Genomic DNA, 17,728 nt, shown 5'->3' with positions numbered 1-17,728 from the left:
GAGTACTTACTAAATGTGTTTTGAGGAAGACTTTTTCCCCAAATAAAGATTTGTCCAGATGGTCTTTGGACTTCCTTCCATTTTGATTTCTCTGTGATTCAGCTTATCCCAGGTAACAATAATGCTTGGAATTAGTACTTAATAGATCTGTAAGTAGTAGTTATTTAAGAAACATTTTCTGAGTGACTTGAAATGGATTCAAAACATTTCATATGTGTGTATTCTTAGTATTGGAGAGAGTGTCCAAAGAGCTAGAATAGTCTTGAGAGTGAGAACTCAGACAATACAGATTACAATAAAAATTCAAACATAGCTCAAAAATGACTAAAAAAGTAGTTTTTCTTTCTTTTTTTTTAACAAGTTTTTTTTTTTTTTTTTTTTTGTCCCCCTCCATGGAAAGATTTCTTAGAAGAAAAAAAAAAATGCTTTTTGCCTTATCTTCTAAAAGTATGTCACTTGCTTCAACTCTTCTTAACAATTCATTAATGAATCCATGTTTTTTCTCCCCATGAATTTGTTTCTTCTATCCAACAGTCTGGGCCTTTCCATTTCTCTGACAGAGTTCTACAACAAAGGTTAATTGCTTTATAATTTTATTCTTTTTCCTTTTTAAAAAAATGTGCCCTGAAATTGCTAATTTTAACTGTGCTTCCCGTCTGTGGTTTCTTGCAAAATCTCTACAATTAAACCAGATGTTTAGTTAAGCTTTAAAGCTATGAGACAATTTCAAGGAAAGGTCTATTTCAATATAGAGGAGGGCAAAGTGTTACAAAGGGCAGGATCCTGCTTTTTTAGTCTGTTTATAGTGTGACAGTCATCAGAGCAGGCACTGTATTTCCTGCCTTGCTCACCTTTTTGGTGCTTAAGAACAGGTCAGCATTAGTTTGATTAAAATGAGTTTCATTGAAAACAGTTCTGAAAAGTAATGATTAATAACCAAAGGTAAAATCCAGTCTCCTAAATCAAGATTTAGGCTTTTAAGGCACCACTTCATTAATTTGACATTGTGGGAATTTCATCCTCTGTCTTTTTTTTTTTTTTTTTTTTTTTTTTTTAAGATTAATTTCTAGATAACTGAAGTTTACTCTTTTTTGAGTAATAGAACAATCTTTTAAATTTTTTTTAAAAAGGGTTATTTCCTCCTCAAATGATACTATATTTCCCTCTCTTAACACAGATTGATAAATTTAGAAGTAGAATGGTCCTTTGAAGTTGTCTATTCTAGGATCCAGACAAATCAAAACTGAGGAAACTGAGGTTTAAAAACACTAAATTACTTGCCCAAAGTCTCAGAATTAATAATTAATGAGTCTTTAAAGTGAAATCTGAACCAAGGGTCAATGATTCTTTCTACTAAACTATACTATCTTTATCCTAAAGACACTGGTTAGTATTTTAACTTTTTCTGGATTTTTTTAACATGGGAAGACAGAAATTTTAACTCTGACTTAACCCTTTTGTGACTCTAGACAAATCATTTTTATCTTATTGGGCCTCAGATTCCTTCTCTGTGAATAAAGGGATTAAACTAGAAAATATGAGTCTACAAATAAAGATCTTAGAAAGCTTGACTTAGAAAGCTACATATTAATGAACTGAACCAGCTACACCCAGTGAAAGAACTCTAGGAGATGACTATGAAACACTACATAGAATTCCCAATCCCTGTTTTTGTCTGCCTGCATTTTTGATTTCTTTCACAGGCTAGTTGTACACTGTTTCAAGTCCGATTCTTTTTGTACATCCAAATAACTGTCTGGATATGTATACATATATTGTATTTAACTTATACTTTAACATATTTAAGATGTATTGGTCAACCTGCCATCTGGGCGGGAGGGGAGAAGGGGAAAAATTAGAACAAAAGGTTTTGCAATTGTCAATGCTGAAAAATTACCCATGCATATATCTTGTAAATAAAAAGCTATAATAAAAAAAAAGAAAGCTACATATTAGCTACTAATGTATTTTTTCATTTATTTTGTTAACTTTTTTCCCAATTCGTTTTAATGATTCATCAGCACTCTGGAATATACTGGGATGTGGGTTTAATCTTTGTTCTAGATGGCCTGAAAAGTCCCTGCCATCTCTAAAAACTGTTATCTAAGATCCCTATTAAAAACAAACAACAACAACAACAACAACAACAACAACAACAAAAAACAAAAAAAAAAACAAAAAAAACCCTGTATAACTGGGTCCTGAGGCAGCCTGGAAAAGCAAGAGGAGTTCTAGAAGATAATCTGAGTTTCAAATCCCAATCCTGTCACTCACTGTCTCTGTGCTTTTGAGCACGATACATCATTTTTCCCAGGTCTCAGTTTTACCCTGCCACAATATAAAAGGACTGCACTTGAGGACATCTAAGGTCTCTTAAAGCTCCAAATCTAGAAATCTATGAAACAATGATGCTTTGAGAGACAACAAAGTAAGTATTCAAGTTGTTGGGGATATTGTGGGAGATATTGCTAGTCAGTTTGTTTCTACAGTCCTGTCTAACCTGAAGATTCATTGGTACTATGACCATTGAGATGTGTGGGGACTGTTTGTGGTTTAATTTTTTTTTTCAGTTTTGTTTGATTCTTGGTGACCAATTTTTGGGTTTTCTTGGCAAAGATACTAGAGCAGTTTGCCGGTTTCTTCTTCAACTCATTTTACAAATGAGGAAACTGAGGCAGACTTGCCCAGTGCCACATAGTCCAGGAGATGTCTGAGGTTGGATTTGAATTCAGGTCTTTCTGACTTCAAGCCTGGGCTGTATCCATAGCCCAGCATAGCTGCCTTGGGGACTATTCAATTTCATACTAAACTGCTTTACACTGACTGAGTTCATTAGGTCTATTTTTTAGTTTTTGTGTCCCTTTCATCTGTGTGAGGGTGTTACTTGTCATGTGTCACTGCTTGTCAATGTGCCTCCTTATTATAATTCACTGCTTTTAATGTTCCATGAACTGGGAAACCAGATTTAAATAGGCTTGTTTACAAAGTAAAGTAAGCTCTGAATGAGGCCCTTTCTTCTAAGTAACAGGCATGAGCTTTTATGCATGATTTTCTAATATCAATTATGGATGCCCAGAGGTCTTTTTTTTTTTTTTTTTTTTTTTGCTTCCTTTCTGGTTCTTTTCTGTACATTATAATGCTGAGATTTCTGAACAAATGACTTCTGAATAAGTGAAACGTTTCTTAGAATGACATGGGAAAAAATATATTCTCTACCTTTAGTGATGATCGAGATTTCCCAGACAAAGTAATGTGGACATAGCGCTATTTCTGTCATCACAGAGCAGATTATCATTACCACAGATACGACTCCTAATTCTGTAAACTACATGGAAAACAAGTCCCATCAGAAGTGGAGCTCACAAAGAAAATCCATCATTTCAGTGAGGTAGGTAATTGTTTTATCTCCCTGCAGAGCATTTCTTTCTAGGGACTATAAAAATGGTAGCCCAGTTCAATAAATAATTCGGCTGGATTCCCTTATGGAAAAGAGATTGTTACAATTGTCTTCTCTGGAATTCCTTCCATGTTTAATAATCTCAGGAATTAGTATCTTTTTGCACAAAAAAGAATTCCAATCAATCCAAAACATTTATTAAATGGTTAGTATTGTATAAGGTTGTATATGTTTTGAAAAAAAATTAATAAAAAAGAAAATATAACAAATCTTAAAAAAAATTGATCATAGCATATAGAAGGTGAGAGAGAGAAAGGAATCAAAGACAATTTAGATTTTAAGTTTACATACTTAACTAGGAAGGTAGACGTGCCACCAACATAAATCATATGAAAATTGGGGGGAGGGATGGTTTTATGTGAATTTTGTGTGGACAAGATGAGTTTGAGGTATTCATACCCAGTGGAATCTATCGACCTGTTCTTTCAGGGAGATATGAGATCCAGATCCTTTTGCTCTTTGTCTACTATAGTTATACATATTAAATGCTTATTGGGGGCAGCTAGATGGCGCAGTGGATAGAGCACCAGCCCTGAATTCAGGAGGACCCAAGTTCAAATCTGATCTCAGACACTTAACACTTCCTAGCTGTGTGACCCTGGGCAAGTCACTTAACCCCAGCCTCAGGGGGGAAAAAATGCTTGTTGAACTGACCTAAGTTTTCCATCTAAACATGGTTTGAGAATTGAGATACTTAAAACAATGGTGGTATGAAGATTGGCCTTTCCTTTAATCAATTAATTGACCAATAAATGATCATTAAGGTCATACTGTACATCAGCCACCATACCTAGATGTGGGGAAGCAAACACAAAAATACAACTATCCCTGCTTTCATGAAGTTTATCTTCTAAAAGGGAAGGAACTGTAGAGGATGTCCAATCTATCCCTTCGTTTTCCAGATGAGGCAATTGAGCCCTGAGATGTGTATGATTTAGATGGTCTCCATCTAAATGGGGCTTCCATTCAGAGCAATATCATGTCCCTCTGCCTTTGTCCTTTTTTCATTCCCTCTCCTTTCAAACCATAATCCCAGCAGTGATCATAAAACTTCAGAAAAATCAACAGTAATACCCCCTCAAAGAATGTGTGAGAGCTTCTGTTGTACACGCCAAGTCATTAGGAAAACAAGAAAAACATATAATTGAGGAATTGTATTGGTCTATATAAAGCTTTTGGAAGGGATGAAAATTGCTCATTTTGAAGTATCCCAATTGTTTCTCAGCAGAAAGAGAATAGAAATAGAAATGTTAGAATAGAATAGAAATAGAAAGCTACTTCCTTGAGGGTAGCGATCATGTTATACCCCTAATAATCAGATATCTGCCTTGTATATTTCTTTGGTCCAGATTTGTGATTTTATCAGTATAGGAATCTCCTAGTGAGGATATATATGCAATATGTAGTCCTGGGGAGTTCCCTGGGAGCAATAAGAGGTTAAAGTGACTTGCAGAGAAGTCCAGCCAATGCATGTCAGAGGCAGAACCTGGGGCTTTCCAGCTCTTAGGCTGGCTCTCTATCCACAATGCTGCAATTTCTCTTACCTTGCAAAGTGAACACTAAAGTACTGTTTGATCAGTTGAATTGAATATATAGTTCACAGCCTACTCATACTACTGGCCAGCTTTACCATTAGAATTGGTAGAATTTATTGCTGTATCTCTAGAGAAGACCATTTTATTCAGCTGAATGAGATGGTAATAGGAATTACCAAGAGCTCAGTAGAAACTGTAAGATTATTTTGTCTTTGGAGAAGGGATTAGACCCGCGTCTATCTTTCCAGAGAAGGGCTATTGAGCCTAGTTTCAAGCACTGCAATGACTTTTCTCTTCCTTTATGAGGTTATTCCATTCCCAAAGTAACCGTTGATGAAGTCTATTTTCCTGACATTCAGTCTGAATTTACTGTTCTCAGTGCCATCTGATTCTTCCCAGATGTGCTATATGGATGAGTCAACACTTGTCCCAAAAAATAAATGAAATGACAAGTGAATGCAATACGTGATGGGGGCACCCAGGCTGCCAGGTTACTTCCCATGGCTGTACTGATCCAATCCTCTCATTAAAAAAGAGTGTCAAATGAAAAAGCTCTTTTGGGTGATGTAGCAACCCATACAATCATACTGTCAGACCTGAGAAAGCCTTTACATGTTATCTGATTCAATCTCTTTATTTTACAGATAAGGAAATTGAGGAACAGAGAGAGGTGGCCATATTAAAATATCAGAGCTGAAAACTGAATTCAGTGTCCAGATTTCAATTTTTGAGCTTTGTTCACTATGTCCTAGTTCATAGTTTCTTTAAGTGAAACTTAAGTGAACTTAAGTGACTCTTGTGACATCACAAGGCTCTGGGTTTGGTAATGACAGAAATTTTGAGGCCCCTGGGGCATAAGGGCAAGCAATTCAGGCTTCTATTCTGGCACTGATTCAGGAAGTACCTCAATTTTTATTTGTTATTCCAGCTCATAGCCCAGTGCTTGTCATATAGGAGGCTATTCTTAGTATCAGCTGAAACAGATCTTGGGCAAGGGTTAGCTAGTTGAGATCCCCTCCTTTTTCAGATAAAGTAATTAAGGCTCAGGGAGGCTATTTGATTTGTTCAAGGTCAAATATAAGTGACAGAGGTAATATTTGAATCCAGGTTCTCTGACAAAAAAACCAATGCTCATGTTTTATAATTATTGATTATATATGGGATCCTCTCCCATGTAGAGATACAGGTTCTAAAATCAGAAAAAATGACTTTTATGAGTAGAATGGGAATAATTATTATTATGAATCTAACACTAACCATGTATTAAGCATTATGTGCCAGGCCCTGTGCTAGGCACTATCATTAATGTTGCTTGAATATTTCTAAAGAGCTCTGATTTCATCAGCTAGATTAAGGGTTCCTATCTAGGGATGCAGGAATTTTTTTGGTATGTAATATGTTTTGATGACTATATTTAAATATGATTAGTTTCATTGTAAAAGGTAATCTAATGTGTTTTATGCATTAAAATTATTCTGAGTAAAGGTATTCACTTTCCAAACTTTCAAAGGGGTTTTTAATACACACACAAAATTCAGACCCCCGGATCTAGATATTTCTTTAACCAAAGCAGATCACAGCCTCCTATCACTCCTTCCCCCTAACTCCTCCTCAAATGATTACTTGGTGGCCAACTTTCTGATAATGAGCTTCTCTGTCCTTCATCTAAGCTAGTCCTTGGACATCAGACCCTCATTAGTCATTGGACTTGTAATTGACTTTTCCAGCTTGGAAAACCCTGCAAGACCCTGTGTCCCTCTAATAGCAGAGTTTTGGAAAATTCAGGCTAGCTCCAGGCCAGAATGAAGCATCAGAGGGCAACTTAAGGGAACAGTTATTATCACCGCTACTGGAAATATTCAGTCTATGTAAAAGAATGAAGCACAATGAATTAATGCCTAATCATCTGTTCTTTCTCCCTGTCTCTTCCAGGCTAATTTCTAAAAGTGAGCAGGACCTTGGAGAGATCTGAGGTGGGGGGGGAAGTGGTAGGTAAAGGAACATTTTTTGTTCATTTTTTTGTTTGTTTGTTTGTTTTTAGCTCAGAATCTTACTATTGGCACATATTGTAGAATCGCGCAATGCAGGAGTTCACAGAAAGCTCAAAACATAAGACTGTTTAGAATAACAGAAAGAAAGAGCCAGAAAGGGGCTGGAGAAGTTGTAGCATCAAAAAATTTGAGGCAGGAGAGATCGCCATCTGATGAGAGCTCTCTCCATTTAGTCAGACCCAGATCACACCATCTTTCTGTCTTGATACCACGTATTCCCCTCTCCACTTCACTACCACCACCAGTTTTCCCCTCCTGTTCTGGGAACAGGCACTAATCAATCCAGTGCTTCTGAAAAGGGCACAGCCTTCAACTATCCTATAACTCTCTTACCATGAGTTCTGTCGTCATCATTCCCTGGTCACTACCCTCCTAGTGCTGGGTAATCAGTGCTTAATGAATACATTTTTGTTCATTCATTCACTTATTCATTCCACAAGAGCAAAATTATCAAATCTGTACTATGTATGAGACATAATTGTATAGAGTAGAAATATAAAGAAAATGTTCAGGGAGCTGACATTCATCGAATCATAGATTTAGAGCTAAAAGATATCTTAGAGACTATTTAGTCCAACCTATTTTAGAGAGAAGGAACTTGAGGTCCAGAGAGATCAGGTCACTTGTCCAAGGTCTCATGGGTGGTAAACGGCACTAGCAGGATTTGAACCCCAAACCACAGGAAACTGAATCCCAGGAAGGTAAAGTGACTTTCCTTTAATCTATTATTAGTTGTGGATGAGCATCACTGGATCTGGAATCAAGGTCTCCTGACTCCTTCTGAACCCACAGAAAGGTTGAAGATGATCTATTCTGTCCCTGGAGTCTTTCCAAAGAGAGAAGTTCACTGGATATATTAGAGTTTTATTTATTTATTTATTTATTTGTTTGTTTGTTTGTTTGTTTGTTTATTTATTTTAATAATTCCAGTTAGTAGCTAAGGTCTTTTCAGAACTAAGCCCACTCCAAGGTTATCCTCTCTCTTCCTCCTCATAGTATCTTCCCTCTAATGGTATCTTTTTCTTTACTCCAGCTAACATTGCTTAGTCTAACTCTATGCTCTTCCAACTCTATTTCATATTTTCCATTCATAGTATCTGTTGTATTCCTTCATTCTGTCTGTAACCTATTCCCCTAAATAAATCTACTTTTTTGCAAAAAAAAAAAAAAAAAAAAAATCCAGTTAGTGGAAAAATAACTGATTCAACCAAAAATCCATTGTTGGGAAAAAGAAAAAAATATCATTTCTAAGCATGGAATATATATACATACATACATACATATATATGTATGTGTATGTGTATGCATATATATATATATATATATATATATATATATATATATGTATATATGTATGTAAGAAAATGCATTTTTAGAGAGAAGCTTTCTCTATGGGAATTTTTCCTGGCCTAAGTCTTTGCAGGACAACTGAAATTCTTGGGTTTTAGCTGAGAACAAACAGAAGGTGACCTCTTCAGCCCATAGACACTGGGAGTAAAGTCTTCTAAATTGCTTTATTATGGCTGCCAGACAAATTCTATCAGCAAAGCTATTTCTTTTTCAGCTGTCACTGTTGATTGAACACCCAGCAAGCAGGGAATATTCTTCCCAACCCTGAGAAAGGACACATACCATCCTCTTCTGTCTGCACCACGAGCTCTTCACTTTCCATCTTGCCCTCTGGGTTGGAGAGCACAAGCCTCAGCTGGATGGTCATGAATGGGCGCAGACCCCTCAGGGTATAGTGGGATGATGTCTGAATGACTTCCTCAGCTTCATACTGCTGTTGATTGAATACATACTGGTACTGGACGGTGAGGTTGTAGCTGTGGCAACGGGTCACAGCATACCCAAAAGGTTCCCACTGGAGGGTCAATTGTCTGGAGCGGATGTCCACAATCTCCACATTCTGGGGACCATGCACAGGATCTATGAAAACACAGAAATGGAGAGAGCTATTGATAAAAGGCAAGAGAAATCCATTCGAAGGGAAATATATAATGGTATAATATATCCAGTAAATCATTACAAATACTCTTGGATACAGTTGGTAGGTGATATGAACACTAGAGTTGGGATCAGAAAATCTGAGGTCAAATCCTACCTCTGATACATGCTAGTTGGGTAATCCCATGTAGTCACTGAAATGGACCTTCATTTCCTTTTTGTAAATGGACTTAATGCCTCCTAAAGTCTTTTCCATCAATGGTTCTATGATCCTATGCCATATGCTATTTATAGGACCATGATAAAACCACAAAATCTGAGTCTCAATTTTTTCAATCTGTAAAATGGGGATAATGATATTTCCACAGAATTTCCACGAATAAAGCATTTTGTAAATGTTAAAGGACTACATAATTGTTAGATTACTTCTTGTTGCTTTTATCATTATTATTACTGCAATTAAAGGCTATACTAAGAGCTTGGAAACCTGGGTTCTAGTCCTTGTTTTGTCATTGACCATGAATACTAAGATGGGAATTATTACTCCCATTTTATAATTGATCAGATTGAATCCCAGAAAGGAGAAGTGGCTTAACACCTCCAACCTTCTCCCTGTGCCCCACTTACTTTCCCCAGAGTGAGGTCCCACACCTCAGATATACTGCCTTCCATCTCAGGGCCTATACCATATTGCCTTTCCAAGAGAAACAGTGAAATCAGACATTCTGGCAACAACTATTAAGCGTCTCAGTGTAATAACAAATTCAGAGAAATACTAGCCCTGGGACTTGTTGGGAGAGTATAGTACTGCTCTGAGGACCATTTTTAAAATTTCCATTTCATTCTAAATCTTTTATTTAATTAAAATAATAATAAAAGCACTGTCACCACTTTACATATGAAGAAATTAGTTTGAAGAGAGTTAAAGTGACTGGCTCAAATGTCAATGTGAGGATTTGAACCCAGGTTTCCTGAAATCAATCTATATATTAATCTTCCTGCTCATTTAAGGGTAGGCACACCAGGTGATTTTACATTTCAGATCCACAAATGTATTAGTTAATTCATTCATTTATTTATTCACATACTTAATAATTTTGTTATTAATTCAATATATAATTTGTACAGAAGCATGAAATAAATCATATATAAGACAATATTTAGGAAGCACATGCTAGAAAAGGGCTGGTAACCACAGTTAGGGGTTAAGAGAGGGCAAGCTATAGCTTGCATTTATGAGATCCTGACAAAAACAAATTCCTATCTTGCAGACTTAGTTTCCTTCCATGTAAAACAAGAAATAGAAGTTGAACCAGACCTTTCAGTTTTAGGTCCCATATTGGGCTATGAATATGACTTAAATATGCATACATATACACATACACAATAAGGAATGTTGTCAGAAAAATTATCACATAATGGGATGTAGAGCATTAGATTTGGAATCAGGAAGATGGGTTCAAATCTTGCTTCAGACACTATATGGACAATTCACTACACATCTCTATCCCTCAGTTCCCTCACCTATAAAAATGAGGAAGATGGACTCACTGGTTTCCTAAGATAGTTTTCATTTCTAAATGAAAAAAATACAGAAGATTCTTCAATGCAAAACATGGCTGACTCAAGTTGTAAAGCTAATTTAGATGATTTCTGTATTTCCTTCCTTTTCCTCCAATCTTCTTTTGTAACTCCATTTCCTAGTATCCTTATCCTTTCCAGATCTGATCCCCATCTAGTCATCTGGGAAACACAAAAACAAATCTAGGAAGCCAGTTTCCATTTAGCCTTAAAGTCCTTTTCCTAAAGGATCTTTGCTTCCACAGAAGCAGCAGTGAAAACAAAAGCCCATCTTTTTAATTAGCATCATTTAACTAGTCTTGCTATAGGGCAATAAGAAATGGAAAACAATAATTTCCAAAGAATCAAATAGAAATATCATGTGAAAAGCAGTAGAGTGGAGCATGGTGGGTAAGAAAAGGTTATAACACTGAACCAATGAGGAATTATGAAGAACAGGAATCAAAAACTTCATAAAGGAAATATATGATAAGAAGAGAAGATGGATTAGCTGCATAATTAGGACAAGGGATGACAAGCAAACTAGCTGGTGCTCTCCTGGTATCTTTAAGACATTATAAAAGTGGATCTTATGACGGAACAGAAAAAAGAGGTGCACAGGATGGGAAGGCATATATATATAGTCTACAGCCAGCATCATTGGAAAGAATTCCTGAATCAGTGACATCATAAATACATTTATACAACTTTAAGAGTGACAGCAAGGGACAGCTGGGTTATGGTTTTTGGGCTTCAGTGGTTGAAAGTACTATTCCAGATACATTCTTCAGATCCATTCCCATAGCATTAATTGATTAATCTTATTGCACCAAGGGTGTCAGCTAATGGCTTTGGAACCTTGAGGCTTTTAATACTCCCTCTGTGAGCATTTATATTTTAGCAGCACTTTTTTTCATTTCAAAGACAAAAAATCCTTTAATACTCATAGGAATACTTTCTTATGGTTCCATTTCAGGCATGATTACAATAGTCATCTTTTAAAATGATCTAGGGGAATTTTCTGTAGAAAGGAAATCTCTTGGTGAATTCCTGTGAATCAAATAATTATCTTTCAGTACGATTTACAAAACAAATTTTCAAAAAATGGGTTCACTGAAGTCCCACAAATGCTGTGTTCTTTGGTCTCACCATAGTGCCAAGCTGATCACTATACTGAAGGATTAGTAGGCCCTGAAAGGTGGGAAAGACTTTGAATACTAGTCCATTGACTAATAGCCTGTGTATCTCTATTGGAAGACCTAGCTGTACTCATAGAAGTTTATCACCAGAAAGTTGACCATCAGATGATGAGATTTTTGGCTAAAGCAATTCATTAAGTTGTTTACTAAATCCTGGAGGGAGTGGCCATCTGTATGAGTGTTTGAAGCAGCCAGAGTGATGAAATCACAGATATTTTGAAACACTGTTTTGTAAATTGATTTTGATAAATCTAGTTGGTTAATAATGATCTGTATCATTATAGACTAAATATCAAATTTATCTAAGCTTTCTGGAAGTCATTTCTGTCCTGGCCTGAGTCAAAAGGTCAGTGAACACCAAAACAAGTTTAAAAATTATGTTCAAGCAAGCATAAAAAAATCTGAAAATGCAAGTGGCAAAATCATAAAGAATAGGTTTGGCCCTCAATAAACAATATGAAAAAATATTCCTGATACTTTTACAGTTAGAGGGCATAATCACTTAACCATTCATATGTGTCCTCTTTTTTAGACAAAGAATTTCCAGCTTCATTAATCAAATCTCCGGTAACAGGGATTAACAATTTAAAAGAATTTAGAAGATAACAAATTTAATCTCATTTTACAGTTGAGAAAACTGAGTCACACAATTAAGTAAATACTTGAAGTAGGCTTTGAACCCAGGCCTTTTAACTTTTATGCTTACTGCCTTTTCCACTACATCATGGACCATTTTGGTCATTCACTGGTTGGTTTTGCTTAATAGCTTCACTTTTAGCTTTCTGCTCTTCTGTCTGCAGGGCAACAAACATTCAAATTATTCCAGCACTCAATTAACAAATATTGCCAGGCACTAACTATATGCCAGAGGATATAAAGAAAGGTATAAACATGTTTCCTAACTTCAGAGAGGTTTGTTTTTTTTTTTTAAGCTCAATTTTATTTTATTTTCAGGTACATATTCTCTGTATCCCACCATTGAGAAAGTGAAATACAAACCAACCAAATAAAAACATTACAGATATGCACAGTCAAACAAAATGAGTTGACAGTGTAAAAAAATGCATTTCAATCTGTACTATGAGTTCATCACCTCTCACAAAATAGATAAATTGTTTTATTATGAATCCTCCCAAATCATGGCTGGTCATTGTGTGGATCAGAGTAAGGAGCTTATATTGTGTACATAGAAAATACAGTATAAATGGCATGCTATCTTAAGGGGAACACATTGGGGCTGGGGATACCTTGAAAGGTCTCCCAAAGAAAGTGTGATTTTAGATGATTCAGGAAGACACCAGGGATAGGGATGAAAAGGAACAGTATTTTAGGTATGGGGGAAAGCCAAAGAAAAGGCATGGAGCTGAAAAGACAACGTGACATGGATGAAAACTAGCAAGAAAGCTGATGGCTGAAATGGTACATGGAGGGGAATTGATGGAAAGGTAAGAAGGGTACCAGTTGTGTGTTTTTTTCCATCCAGGCTTTTCCAAGCATTTGAATGCTTAACCTGGGGTATAAGATTTCTTTACTTTCTGAATTACAATCAGCTAGTTCTAGTCTGCCAGTGGAGCTCCACACCAGACTCTGTGGGAGAGGATGTGAACAGAGGTGGAGATGCAGCCAGAGCATAAGTCATAGCTCTCTTGCTTTTAGGGAAAACTGGTAAGAAAGCTTAGAGAAAGCAAACAGCTGGGAGGCAGAAACCTCCCTGATCCTCTGAAGTGCTCAAATCAACTAGAGAGGAAAATGTAAGGGCTTGAGAGCCATTAGTGTTGAACTGAGGTAGCTCCTTACATTCTCCAGTGACGGATCTCTCAGAGTGGAGATCACTCGAGCTCATTTTGGTAAATAGACCATCTTTCCTACTTCTCAAGAGCCTCCTTTATATAAATACCTTTCTTTTTCCATTTTAAAAAGCTTTCAAAATGAAAGAATGTATGTTCTATCCCTCACAGCCCAAAAGCAAGCCCAGAACCCAGGTGAGCTGAGTGTGGAAGGTCAATTTCCCAGCCGGGGGCAGCAGAGAGCTGCAAAAAGGGGAAAAAAAATATATATATATATAAAAAAAAACCTAAGGACAAAAAAGGCTAATCTGCAAATGGGGTGGAGGGAAGATAACTCCTATGTAAGAAAATCCCTGGAAGTTGGGGTTGGGGAAACTGGGGAGTTGGACTTGGGTAACCAGTATTTTCCAGGAGGGAACTAAGGACTGAGTTCAGGCAGGGAACAAGGCACTAAGACTGAACTGAATTGCCCATGCTGTTTATAGGGAAGGGAGAAGTCAAGGAGAGATGGAAGACAGAAGGCAGCTGAGATAAGCAGTTGGTCATTAGATCCCAGGAAGCAGTGGTCAGGGTAGGGGGTGAGTGGGTGATTGAGAATGTGGATCAGGCAGAGCATCTGAGGAAGCTGCTGGTTCTGAAGGTCCACCCTGTGGTTCTTTAGACAATCAAGGCTGGTGCGATCCCTGAGCATGTGGGCACTGCTATTGCTGCATCAAAAGGTAATCAGCATTGTATAGCCTTTGTGCATAGTTCCAAATTGCTCTCCCGGATGGTTGGATGAGCTCAAACCTCCACCAACAATACATTAATATCTCAATTTTTCCACAACTCCAACCTCCAGTATTTTCTTTTTTTGTCATATTGGCCATTCTGATAAGTATAAGGTAATAGCTCAGAATTGTTTAATTTTATTTCTCTGATCGATAGTGATTTAGAACATTTTTTTCATGTGATTACAGAGAGCTTTGATTGTTTTCAAAACTGCCTGTTCATATCCTTTGACCATTTATCAATAAGGAAAAAACCACTTCTAGGTCTATATACCAAAAACACCCCCCCCCAAAAGGGGAAAGGACATATTCATAGAAAAATATTTCTAGTAACTCTTTTTGTGATGGCTAAGAATTGGAAATTAAAGGAATTCCTATCAATTGGGGAATGGCTAAACAAGCTGTGATTGGAAAAGATTATTATTGTTCTACAAGCAGGATGGTTTCAGAAAGACAGTGAAAGGAATAGAACCAGGAGAATATTGTACATAGTAATAGCAATGCTATTTGAAAAAGAATTGTGAATGATTTAGTTATCCTCAAAAATACAAAGATCTAAGACAATGCTAAAGGATTAATTTCAAATTGCTATTTGCTTCTAGAAAAAGAAAACATATTGACTGAATACTGAATGAAACATACTATTTTCCACTTTTCTCCTTTCATGTTTTCCCTATTATTCAAATCTTGTACAAAACAATTAATATGGAAATGTTTTACATAATTGCACAGATATAACCTATATCTGATTACTTGCCATCAAAGGGAGAAATAATATGGAACTGAAAACCTTAAATAAAAATGTTATCTAAGGGAGAAAGAATATGGAACTCAAAGCCTTAAATAAAAATGTTATTACTTTTTTTTTAAGTTAAGAGTAAAGAAGAAGTCTGTGCCTAGATAGGGAGGAACTGGTTCTGTGATTTCATTACTATAGGGAGCAGCTGGATGAAAAAAAAAATTCCTATATTAGTGCAAGCTGATATAGGATATTGAATGGTTAAATGACTTCTTTGGGGTCATATGAGGTGGCCCTTGAACTTAGTTCTTTCTTGTTTCAAAGTAAGTTCTCTCACATATATACTCCTTGACTCTCTGTGCCTGAGATGATCTAAAATATGGGAAGAGACACATTACATTGAAAGAGCTAGATAAACTGACCAGAGATGTATTCTGTACATGGGAAAAACCAGAAGGAAAAAACCTTGCATTTTTCCAGGTAATAGAGTCTGACTTTCAAAAGTTGAATAAATAGAATAAATCATTCCATAACAATAGCTGTGCCTTGCTTTTTCTGAACATCCTTTCCTTTGTTACAAGCTCTTCTCTCCTGAATGCTTTGAAATCACTGCTGGCTCATTCAAAAGATGGCTGGCAAATTGAGCAATGGGAGAGTTCATATTTTCAGTCCATTTCCTTGTTCCCTCTCCTTTTCCCTCTCCATCTCCCTCCCCAACATCAGCATGTACTTGTTTAGATGACAAACTCTGGCTTTGGTCCAGATAAGGAAATCTGAAGATTTGCCTCCCAACTGCATCAAACAGGCTTGAAATTGCTGAGAAAGTGATACATGTGCAGCTGTAATTGGGTTTACTGAATTGGGTTCCCCCACAGAAATATGTGAAAGGCAGAAAGCTAAAGTTTCATATTTTTTTCCCATTGATCTTATTGAATGATATCCGACAATTCAAAAACTTTTTCAGCAACTAAACATACACTGATTGCTCAAAAAAATTTGGATTGTTAGCCCTTGCCTTCTAGTACCTTGCATTAAATGAGTGTTTGGATAGTTTATTTCTACTATCTCTCAAAACTATCCTTTGTACTTTATTCCCACAAACCCCAGGCCAATCTCATGTGTAGATTATTGCTATCATCTTCTAACTGATTTCCCTGCCTTTCTTCCCTTCCACACATCTAGAGAAGGCTCTCAGGCTTCTGTCTTCTAAAACATGTCACTGTTCCTATTCCTGAACTTTTCATGGGTCCTCATGAAATTCTAGCACCCTTCCCCCCCCTAAAAAAAAATCTGGCTCTATTCTACTTCTCATTTTAGGCCATGCTACTCCCTGACAAGAACCCTCTTTAGGCTTATCATATGCTCTTTAGATATAGAATGCAAATCTCCTTCCTTCTCTTTCCCAACACATTTATTTATATTATTCTGCAGCCTTGGAATGCTTTCTCCTTCCTCTTATTTTACCTGTCCAACTTCTACTCAATCCATCTTCAAAAAGCTTTTAGGTTTGGTGGACAAAGGTCATATGGAAAGTCACATAAACAATATGAGAGGTTCCATGGTACAGAGGAAAGATCACTAAACTTGGAATCTCGGATCTGACTTTAAAACCTAGGTATGTTTGCTTTAGGAGATCACTTGATTTCTTTGACTATATGACCTCTGAGTTTCCTTAAATTACTTGAAAATGAAAGGAAAGATCATATTATATATCCAAAGGATGGGTGGGGGCAAGAATCATTCTAAATTCAGTTTGGAAGAGGATCATTATTTTAGGTGGGAGTCATTAGGAGTCAAGTCTAGAAGATTATCTTCAGGTTACATCAGATCTAGGTCTCCTCAGAGATGGCAGGACAGGAAAAAATGATTTTTGGAGGTAGAAGAATAGGAGGAGAGGCAGGGGTGTGGGTTCCTGCTTATCAATTTTTAATTAACCTTTATCTGAGATCTCTTTAAGGGTTTCTGGTATGGGTGTGCTAGCTGCTGCTGTCCTTATTTTATAGGAAAGATACTTGGGTATTATTTGCCTCAAGGTCACCTGAGACTGTATCTAGAGGACAACAATCCATATATCTGGTTGTCAAAAGACTCAGGGATAATTCCCAATCAGAGTGACTATAAAACATTCTAGAAAACTTTTTCTGTAGTGGGTAATAGATACCCCCTTTCTGATTTGTTTTGGCTGTTACACATCCCATCCCCACCCATATTTTTCAAATAGACTTTCTATTGTACCACATTACCAAGAATCACTATAAGTAGTGAAAGAACTTGAGACTTAACATTAGGATAAGTCTGGATCTGAATCTAGCCTTTTTGTTTACTAATTTTGTGACCAAACAGGTTACTAAACCTCTTTAAGTCTAATTTTTTAAATTCCTAAAGCAGGACCAATAATAGATGTAGAATCTACCTCACAGGGTAGAGGAGAGGAGCTTTAGGAGCCTTGAAACATTATATAAATACTGGTTGGTATAGCAATTATTAACTGTGTTTGTAGAAATCCTTCCCTCAAGGTTCAAATCATGTTCAACCTCCTTCACGAAGCCCTCCCAGTTATTTCTTTTCTTACCTAAGTAAGTCATTTCTCCCTCCTCAAATTCTTCTTTCTTCCTGGATCTCTTCTTTTTCTCTGTTGTATACCACCTTGTACCACAGTTGCTAATTTTAGATCCTTTCTTAA

General features: G+C 36.6%; 1 protein-coding gene and 1 long non-coding RNA gene across 11 annotated transcripts in view; one reads left to right on the top strand and one right to left on the bottom strand.

Annotated features, from left to right (window-relative positions):
* PTPRT (protein tyrosine phosphatase receptor type T) overlaps nt 1–17,728 on the bottom strand; it is a 1,285,960-nt gene that overhangs the window by 363,997 nt on the left and 904,235 nt on the right. For all 10 annotated transcript variants that reach the window (XM_074292616.1, XM_074292619.1, XM_074292617.1 and 7 more), the window contains one exon: nt 8,676–8,972. In XM_074292616.1, the coding sequence (XP_074148717.1) occupies nt 8,676–8,972 (297 nt within the window). The remainder of the gene's footprint in view (nt 1–8,675; nt 8,973–17,728) is intronic.
* On the top strand, nt 26–8,707 carry LOC141557239 (uncharacterized). Its single transcript, XR_012486748.1, has 4 exons — nt 26–112; nt 3,223–3,388; nt 6,925–6,980; nt 8,608–8,707. It is a non-coding gene; the product is annotated as an uncharacterized LOC141557239 (long non-coding RNA).

This window comes from Sminthopsis crassicaudata, chromosome 2 (assembly GCF_048593235.1).
Source record: "Sminthopsis crassicaudata isolate SCR6 chromosome 2, ASM4859323v1, whole genome shotgun sequence".
NCBI classification, from domain to species: Eukaryota; Metazoa; Chordata; class Mammalia; order Dasyuromorphia; family Dasyuridae; genus Sminthopsis; species Sminthopsis crassicaudata.
This window is presented reverse-complemented; position numbering and strand designations above follow the sequence as displayed.